This window comes from Trichosurus vulpecula, chromosome 5 (assembly GCF_011100635.1).
Source record: "Trichosurus vulpecula isolate mTriVul1 chromosome 5, mTriVul1.pri, whole genome shotgun sequence".
NCBI classification, from domain to species: domain Eukaryota; kingdom Metazoa; phylum Chordata; class Mammalia; order Diprotodontia; family Phalangeridae; genus Trichosurus; species Trichosurus vulpecula.
In genome coordinates this window covers 18,463,600-18,473,027 of record NC_050577.1, presented here as the reverse complement: position 1 = coordinate 18,473,027, position 9,428 = coordinate 18,463,600, and the positions used below count along the sequence as shown (strand labels likewise).

At 46.7% G+C, this 9,428-nt stretch overlaps 1 protein-coding gene across 1 annotated transcript; it reads left to right on the top strand.

Moving 5' to 3' along the window:
- The first annotated feature begins 4,278 nt into the window (after window positions 1-4,278).
- On the top strand, window positions 4,279-6,055 carry HOXA2 (homeobox A2). The gene is made up of 2 exons (XM_036760193.1): window positions 4,279-4,699; window positions 5,337-6,055. Exons 1-2 carry the CDS (start codon window positions 4,294-4,296, stop codon window positions 6,053-6,055), a joined length of 1,125 nt encoding a protein of 374 aa, XP_036616088.1. The 5' UTR covers window positions 4,279-4,293.
- The last annotated feature ends 3,373 nt before the right edge of the window (window positions 6,056-9,428 follow it).

Genomic DNA, 9,428 nt, shown 5'->3' with positions numbered 1-9,428 from the left:
GGCGGCTTTCAAGCATGAACCTTCTTCCTAGGATTTGATATATTTCTCCACCGTTTCCTGAACTTGGCTACCTCCTTCTTCCTCCTTGTATTTTTTTTTTGAGACAGACGGACAGACAGACACAGAGAGACAGACCGAGACAGAGAGACAAAGAGACAGAGACAGAGACACAGAGACAGAAATAAGAAATATTCAGAAACAGAGGCAGAATCAGACCCTTAAAGAGCAGAGACAGAGAGAAAGTGGTTTGTTCTCTTTCTAATAAAATGCAATGCTTCCAGGTATTTTCTTTTTCTTTTGATTCCCCAGGAACTAATATTGTATTGCTATTCATGGAGTTGCAGAACGAGCTACCCTCTGAGAGAGAACCCAAAGTCCACACATTAAAAAAGAAATATTTCCATCCTGAGGGTTTTTTTTTAAGCCAATGGATTTTTAGATTCAGATTTGAGCACTATATCAGCTCTGAGCTTAAAGCATGAAGTGAAAATACATCTATATCTGTAGCTACGCATGTATTTTAGGTGAGAAACCAGCCTCCCTCTCCACTGCATCTCTAAAGGCACAGGGGAAAAAAAAAAGTCGCCATTTTGTTCACTCAAAAATATCCATAATCTTGTTCTTTATCTTCCTCTTAGAACTTTCCTCAAATGACTTTTAGAAATATCTAGTGTAGATGGGTACATGTGTAGACACACGCATGGGGATGTATGTTTGCCCATAGTTGGGACAAGAAGCATAACGTTTTATTTTTTTTTTTCCTTTAAAAGAAGAAAGGAAAAGAGTAGCGGGAAGCGGCCCCAAGGAGATACTTATGTTAACAGAACGCATTTATATGTTTCATCTACATCTAGAGATTTCTCTACCTTCTCTTTGCCAGGACCATTGACTAAGAGACAATTTGAGAGCTTCGGTTTAAAAAGAAATCTCTTACTGTCCTTTCTTCCCACCTCTCCCACCCCTCTATGGAAAAATGGCGGGGTTGGTAAATACATAAAGCTAAAATTTAGGCTTTGTAAGGAATGTGGTCTCCATGTTTTGGACTGGAAGAGCTGGGAGAAAAACATCAGCTTCTCCTTCAAAAGTAACCATTTTTAGACAAATAAATCCTCTAAGTTGGGTGGGAGGAGGTAGAGAAGAGGAAGCTAGAGTGAATTTCTTCTATCCTTAGAGTCCGTTTCTAAGAAGCTTTAAAGGGAGAGCAAACTGGGTTGATAGCTACCTCTTTCCCTGAGGGCAGAAATTTTAAAAATGAAATTATAATATGATTTCCTCATCTTGCTAGCCAAGATATTCATTTTGACTTTCAAGGGAAAAACCCACTCCATCTCATCTAGTTTTCCAGATATACTTTTGTAAAATCCTTATTAAAATGCAGCCTGAGTTAAAGTAATAGATTTTTAGACATCTCGCTGTTGAGTGGCCGGAGAAAAAGAGGTACTTCCAGATGGTATTTGAATTAGAAGCCCCAGAAAGGACTAACAGAATTCAGCGCCCACTCAGCTCAACTCACAAAGCCTGCAGAAATCTGCAGGCGGATGCTTCCTGCTTTTTTGCTTCAGCTCCCACCCCAGCCCCAAGATTTCAAAGCCAAAGCCCAAGCCTAACGTGGCTAACCCGAACCCCTGGAAAGCTCTGCGCCCCAAACCATCCCCCTAACCTTTTCTGCCACGAAAATATCTACAAAGAAGCATTGGTCCCTGTTTACTTGCGTTTCTTGCTCTTCCCTCATTTCTCGGCAACATTTGGTCTTGGAAAAAGCAAGAAGCTCCCAATGTGTTGTCAAGGGCCAGGAGCTGTCAGACCTTTTGGCGAATAAGATTGATCGCGCCCAGACTTCCTTCAGAGCTTTGTGTGGAATAAAAGCAAGAAAATTAAAAACCTACACTTTTTGCCCCGAGAAAGCATCTCTATCTGTAAGGCGTTGCTTTTGGCTAGTAAATGACCAATCCCTCACTGTTTAACCCGAGCTGCTTTAAACGCCCAGAATAGGACATTTCTCCCTTACTCAGTTTCGTGGAATGAGAATTTCTGGTTTATAATCGTGGATTTTTTTTTCCTCTTCCTAACTTTTAAAGTAACTTATTCTTCTAACTGTGTGGATACCGAACTAGCTTGGGAAAGGCTTGTTTGGCCTGTGTCAAAGGAAACCAAAGCGTATAATCATCACCATCATCACCAAGGATTTTTTTTTTTTTGAGGGGGAATTTCAAATACTCTCTCCTTTTTTTTTTTTTAAATATTTCTACTCTTTTTTTTTTTTTTTGCCTTGATGACTTTTGACGGAGAGGTTTGGTAGTTCAGAGATAATGTTTTTTAAGAAGGAAACTGAATTGGATCTGAAAGGCCTTCAATTTCGGGATTCTCCCTGCACTAGAGTCCTTGGAGCGGCTCCTTGGGTGCCTTTCTTCGCTCCCTCCCCTCCCCCTACTCTTTTTAAACTCTGGTTTCCATTTCACCGAACAGAACAAGGGTCCGAATTGCAATTCCTAGCCTTGGAGCTGTTGAGACAGCCCCCCCCCCCCCAAAAGAAGACTCCTGGCGATTGATGCTGGGAAAGAAGCCTTTCTTGGTGCGGCAAATTTCACTTCAAGAAATCCAAACCCGAAAGAAAAAGTTCAACAACAGCAGCAATAAAGGAAGAGTAAAGGGAGGAAGAAAAAGCAACTTCCTTCTCCTTGGCGCTGACTTCCAGGAAATCGGAAATACTCACCGGACCCCTTGTACTACGGGCATTAAACCCAAGAAGTCAGCAGCCAGGAGCGCGCTATAGTCTGCATTATTACACGCCTCTGGCTATAGGGCTCCACTCTACATAGGTTTTGTACGCATGGATCTGGGTCCCTATTGGCATACACTATCTGTCACGGTCCGCTCCGGGGAAGTTGACTGCAAGGGAAAGTCGTGGAGCACACAAAAGCTGCCTTCTATTTTCCGCTTCCCCCAGGAGCCAGATGCGAGGCTGCTGCGGAAAGTCCGGCGAACAATGGGCTGAGCGGACGCAGGCCAATTGTGCACTGCACTGTACACCGGGGAAGAAGGGGGAGGGGATATCAGAGAAAGGGAACGATGGAGAAAGAAAGAAGAACGGAGAGGGGTGGGAAAATGAGAGAGGAAAAGGGAAGGAAAGGAGGAAGGGAGGGAGAGAGAGAGAAAGAGAAAGAGGTAGGGAGGGGAGAGAGAGAGAAAGGGAGAGAGGAAGAGGAAAGGAAAGGAGGGAGAGAGAGAGGGAGGGAGGAAGAGGGAGAGGTAAAGGAGGGAGAGAGGAGAGGGGGAGATAGAGAAAGTAAGGAGAGAGAAAGGAGAGAGGGAGAGAGAGAGAGAGAGAGAGAGAGAGAGAGAGAGAGAGAGAGACCTGCTGGCCTTTTTATTTTCCTTCCCTTTTTTCTTCCCCATCTTCTCTAAACTAATTCCAAAGCTGGCACCTTCAGTTTGTTCTCTCTCTCTCTCTCTCTCTCTCTCTCTCTCTCTCTCTCTCTCTCTCTCTCTCTCTCCTCCACACTCTCCCTCTTCTTCTCTCCCTCCCTCTGTCTTTGCCCCTGTCTGAGGAGAACTTATGTGGCTAAGATGCGGGGGCCCTCGGGTGTCAAAACTTTGAAGATTAATGGATTACTTTGTTAATGACTCCAGGCGTCAGATTGATTTGTGAGGTGCGAAGCGTCTTCCTGACAGTCCCAAACAATGCTAGGAGTGTGCGGGAGGAGAAGGGAGGCCAGCAGTCGGCTAGATCAGCATCCCCAACTCACACACACACACACACACACACACACGCACGCACGCACACACAGACACACACATCCACGCGCGCGCACGCGAGAGCACACACACATACACAGATCTCGCTGGTTTCGGAGGCCATCGGCCCCCTACTCGCGCACTCCCACCCTAGCCCTCCACACCCACACCCACCAAGATGTATTTTTTGCCTTTAAAAAAGTGTAAATAAAGCCTCGCTAGCCCCCAATGAGGCGTTCCTTCCCGACTTTTTTGGATCAATCAAACAGACAGTGGCTTCTTTTGATTAAAGCCCAAATTGTCATTGGGCAGAAGCAATCATGTGACAGCCAATTCGGTCCAATTTCAACCTTGTCTCCATGAATTCAATAGTTTAATAGTAGCGCGGTCCCCATACGGCTGTAATCAGTGAATTAGAAAAAAAACACCCCAGCAGCGATCTTCTATGAGAGATTTTTTTTTCTTCTCTCTCCTTTTGCCTGGGCCTTCCCCCCGCCCCCCCTCAAGCCCCTCCAGAAGAGGGAACTTTTTCTCCGAGGGGGCTCCGAGGAGAAGGCCATGAATTACGAATTTGAGCGAGAGACTGGCTTTATCAATAGTCAGCCGTCGCTCGCTGAGTGCCTGACATCTTTTCCCCCTGTCGGTGATACATTTCAAAGTTCATCAATCAAGAACTCGTCGCTTTCACAGTCGACACTGATTCCTCCTCCTTTTGAGCACACCATCCCCAGCCTGAACCCGGGCAGCCACCCTCGCCACGGCAGCGGCGGCGGCCGCCCCAAGACGAGCCCTGATGGCAGCGGCGGCGGCGGCGGCGGCGGCGGCAGCCCGGTGCCCGCCGGCGCCCTGCAGCCACCGGAGTACCCCTGGATGAAAGAGAAAAAAGCTTCCAAGAAAACCGCGCTGCCTCCCGCCTCCGCGGCCTCCGCCTCCGCCACTGGACATGCCTGCTTGAACCACAAAGGTCAGTTCAAAGACTTCCCCCCCGCCCAACGCAGCTCCTGGATCCCAGCTTTCACCCTTCTTGGTGCGATGGGGCAATTTGGGGGGGAGGGGGAAGGAGAAAGATGGGGAAAAGAAGAGAGGGGCTGCTGGGCTGCCTTAGATTCTCCACTCTGGGCTCTGGAGCGGAGCTGGTGGAAGAGAGAAGGCGCTGATGGGTTCCACGATGCTATTTAAAAAAAAAAAACTTTCCCTAACTTGTTTAATATGGGATGATTTATTTGAGTTGGAACTGACCTCCTCTTGTCTTGCTGTCCTAGAGTTTGGGTATTTGACAGTAATGAAGAGTGATAGATGGTTCTTGCTCAGCTAAGCAGCTGATGCATTAATTATAAATTGCAGTATGGCTAATATAAAGTTTGTTCCCGGATAGAGAGGTTGGGGACTCGCAGGCAATCATTTTATTGAGGTAGTAAAGAAAGGCTTGCGCGGGGCTGGGCGCTCAAGGAGGGCAGCACAATGGATTTTACTGCATACAGGGGCGGCCATTTTGTTGCAGTGATACTTTATGCTATATTTATTCTCCAGTGGAATAACCCCCGCTTGGACCCTCCACCTCCAACTGTGCGTGTGTCTCTTGTCGGTTTCCCTTTCTGCAGAATCCCTGGAAATCGCAGATAACAGCAGCGGGGGCTCCAGGCGCCTGAGAACAGCATACACCAATACCCAACTCTTGGAGCTAGAAAAAGAATTTCATTTCAACAAGTATCTCTGTAGACCTCGGAGGGTGGAGATCGCAGCTCTGCTGGATTTGACTGAGAGACAAGTGAAAGTCTGGTTCCAGAATCGCAGGATGAAGCACAAGAGGCAGACCCAGTGCAAAGAGAACCAAAACGGCGAGGGGAAATACAAGACCCTGGAGGACCCCGAGAAAGCCGAGGACGAAGAGGAGAAATCGCTCTTTGAGCAAGCGCTCAACGTCTCAGGGGCCCTTCTGGAGAGGGAAGGGTACACTTTTCAGCAAAACGCCCTGGCCCAGCAGCAGGCGCCCAACGTGCACAATGGCGACTCCCAAAGTTTCCCAGTTTCGCCTTTAACCAGCAATGAGAAAAATCTGAAACATTTTCAGCACCAGTCACCCACTGTTCAGAACTGCTTGTCAACAATGGGCCTGAACAATGACAGCCCAGAGGCCCTGGATGTCCCCTCTTTACAAGACTTCACCGTTTTCTCCACAGATTCCTGCCTCCAGCTTTCAGAGGCCGTATCGCCCAGTTTACCAGGCTCCCTCGACAGTCCTGTGGACATCTCAGCTGACAGCTTTGACTTTTTTACAGACACACTCACTACAATTGACTTGCAGCATCTGAATTACTAAACACATTAAAAAAAAAGCAAAACAAAAATCCCTTTGGGGGGTTGCCTTCTCTTTTCCCGGGAGTTGATTAAAAAATTTTTTCCCCTTCTCCTACCCTTTTCTTCCTCCCCCCAAACTGGCCAGGGTTTTATGTTTAGTAACTCCCCTGACCGAGTTCCAGAGCCATCTTTGCAGGTTATAATGAAGTTATAGTTGTTTTGGATTTAACCCAAATACCCTCTAGGTGATTCCTTGAAAGCAATATATGAGGCCTGGAAGAAAGTGACCATATAATTGTATTGTCACTTTCTTTTTATTTTTGTATTACATTAGAATGCATTGTCATAAGTATTTTTGGTAGAATAAATTCTCCTTTGCTACAAGTAATTTTCTTATCCCCCTTCCCCCAACAAGATTCATAACGGCTCCTTTCCCTTCTTTTAGTCTAACTTGGTAAATAAAATTCTGCTCACAACCTCTCTTCTTTTATTTCCATTTGAATATATTTATTAGGGGGGAACATTCAGTTTTATTGTAAAGATTAGGTGCCAACAGAAGGAAAGTGAAGGATGGGCTGAGCTTCTGAGAAGCATTTCCCCCCTTTTAAAGTGGATTAGATTTTGTTACCAGACTATAGTACGTACAAGCCATAGACGTGACCCCATAAAAGAAAGAGAAATGTGTAGCCTCTCTGTCAGGGAAAGTTGGAGTTTTTGAGAGTGAAGACTTAAAGTGCCTATGAAATAGTCCCCCTTTACATGATGAATGTGGAGTTCCTTTAAAAAGAAAACTCCATGTGTCTCTAGGTCCATAGCTAAATCACAAACAATTCGTTTATTTCTACACCTTTGTTTAAAACATCCACATTCCAATGATGACAGCAACAAAAGTCCCGTCAAACCCAGCCAAAGGAGTTTGATTAGTCTCCCAGCTGCTGAGAGGTCCCAGGCAAACAGACCTAAAAAATAGAGAAAGAAAAACAAAATAAAATAATGGTTACAGGCTGTCAGATGTATTTCAGAGGGGTTCTTCATTCAACTGGGCCAGTTCAGTCCTTCCAGGAATTTTTTTTTTCAGGGTAGGAAAAAAAAATCAATATTTCATTCTTAAACCTGTTTACATGGCAGATAAAGTTTTCATTAAAGCTTTGAAGTCAGGTTAGCAAATTGAAATCTAAAATGGAGTGTGAGTCAGCACAACATCTTCTAACATAAGGAAGATTCCCAAGTCAGAGCAAAAAACATCTATAAAATATATAAAATGCACTTTAAATGAACATCAATAAAATATGATGTAGGGCTGTGCTATCGGGTTGTTCTGGTTTTTTCTTCCCTCTTATTTTCTTTCCCCTTTTTTCTCCCCCCTTTCTGTGAACAGTGTTATTTACCGTGAGAAAACAGAGTGCAAGCAACATGTGTGAGTGGGCTGGTCTGATTTACTAACCGAAGACCTTAACAGTAACAGTTTGGCAGATACAATGAAATCTCGGCTCTGTGGGTGTGTGCATGCGTGCCCCCCTCCACCCCCTCAGTCCCCCCCTCCTTAAAGAACTATCCAGCATCTGGGAGAAGTTGCAGGATTGTCTTTACCGGAGCCCAGCGGAGAGAGGCTGAGCTGAGTTGGCTGGGCTGGGCTGGGCTGTGTGGGCCAGAGCTGGGAAAAGGGCTGGATAGGATTCTTCCTACTGCTCATAAATCAAACTTTTTCTATGAATGAGAATGTCGTCAAAGAGATCAATTGCAGGAACACATGCACAAATCCAAGTCCTCTTACGTATTTGCCCGAGCTGGGGATCCCCGCCTGAAAGCATTAAGTTAGGAGGCGTTTAAGCTATAAGTCATTTTTATTGCTCTTTTAAAACAACAGCTTGGCTAAGCTGCCGATGCCACGAAAAGCTCAGAGCCTGGGCTTCCCCCCACTCCCCTCCTCCCTCCTTTTCTTTCTAGGAGAAGGGCTTTGGGCGGAGGGAAGAAGCGTTTTAAATCTAGTCATCCTCTTTTTATTTTAGTGACGGTCTCTCCACCCTTCTCCAGGCTGCCCCTAAGGTTTCCATTTCAAAAAGCATGGGGTTCTGTGATCGCTGGGTGCTCTCACTACCAACTCTCCCCAGGGCCCAAAGAGGGCTCTGAAGCTGGTCCGTGGATTTCGAAATCAATTTCCTCCTGGGTGGGGTAAGGAGGTTTTGTCTCTTGGTCGCCTCGTGTTTCTGAGGCCAGTCTTTTGTGAAATGGCCCGTGCTCAAGCTCAAGAAAGGCGAAATAGGCTGAAGGGAGTGGAGGCGATGGTCTGGACTACACCGAGCCAGTGGAAGCTGGGCCCAGGCAGCCGAGAGGCTGAGCCGGACGGAGAAACGCCAATGGGTACGGTATCTCGGTTTCTGTTGACGGCTTTGCCGGTGTGAATATGTGTCTGTGGGTATTTACACACACCACGGAAACCCCTCGCTGGGGCTTCCACTTAAGGGGAAAGGGAAGAGAAAAGAGGAAAGAAGAGGAGAGAGGGAGGGAGAAAAGGGAGGAAAAAGGTAAAGAGAAGAAGAAAGTGGGAGGGAGGATAAAAAGGAAAGAGTAGAAAGAGAAGAGGAAAAGAGAAAGCAAGAGGAGGAAGGAAAGGGGGAGAGGGGAAGAAAAAGAAGAGAGAGGGAAGGAGGAAAGGGAGGAAAGAGGAAAAGAAAGTGTGAGAGGGAGGGTGGGAAAACAAGAGGGCAAAGAAAGAAGGAGAAAGAGAGAGGAGAGGGGGATGGGATGGGGGGGGAGTGGAAGAAAACAGACAAGATGGAGAAGCGATAGAACACATTGGATCATTCCCTATTATGTTTCATTGTGACTGAGCAGGCCACAGACTCCTAGGCTGAGTGGGAGCCTAACAAAAGAGAGGAGCTTTTAAAAACAAAGATGTAGAAATGGAGAAAGAGAGGGATTCTAAGTGGAAGCTGTGCTCCCGGGAAGGAAAACCCTTAGCTTCGATGATTGTGCTGCGTCTCCCCGCCCCCACTCCAAGCCCTGCCCCCACAGTCTCTGAGAAGGAGCCTCGGAGCTGGATGCTGGCCTGGGAAGAGAGGAAAGGGGCAATGCTCCTTAGCCAAGGTCCAGACTCTTTCTTCTCAGAGGCTCCAACCTGCCTGTTGGCATGGTGGTCATCCTGTTGGAAGAGGCTGTGCTGGATCGCTTGGGCTCTGCTCCAGTCTCTCATCATGGCTATGGGGCAAAGGAGCAAATGAAAATAGAAGGGGGGAAGTATTGGAGAGGAATACCTTCTACCTGGGGGAGGGGAGAGTAGAAATGGAGGAAGGATGGGCCGAGGGGTCCCTGAAGCTGCTGAAGCCTCTCCACTTTTGTTCTCCCCTCTCTGAGGAGGAAGCTTCTGGGGGAGAGGGTTCGGTTTGGAGTGGAGG

What these genes read in the sequence shown, in the direction of transcription:
- HOXA2 (XM_036760193.1), top strand. Translation starts at nt 4,294, where the DNA reads ATGAATTACGAATTTGAGCGAGAGACTGGCTTTATCAATAGTCAGCCG. An exon ending in TGCCTGCTTGAACCACAAAG is followed by an intron (nt 4,700 to 5,336) that starts GTCAGTTCAAAG and finishes CCCTTTCTGCAG; the next exon opens with AATCCCTGGAAATCGCAGAT.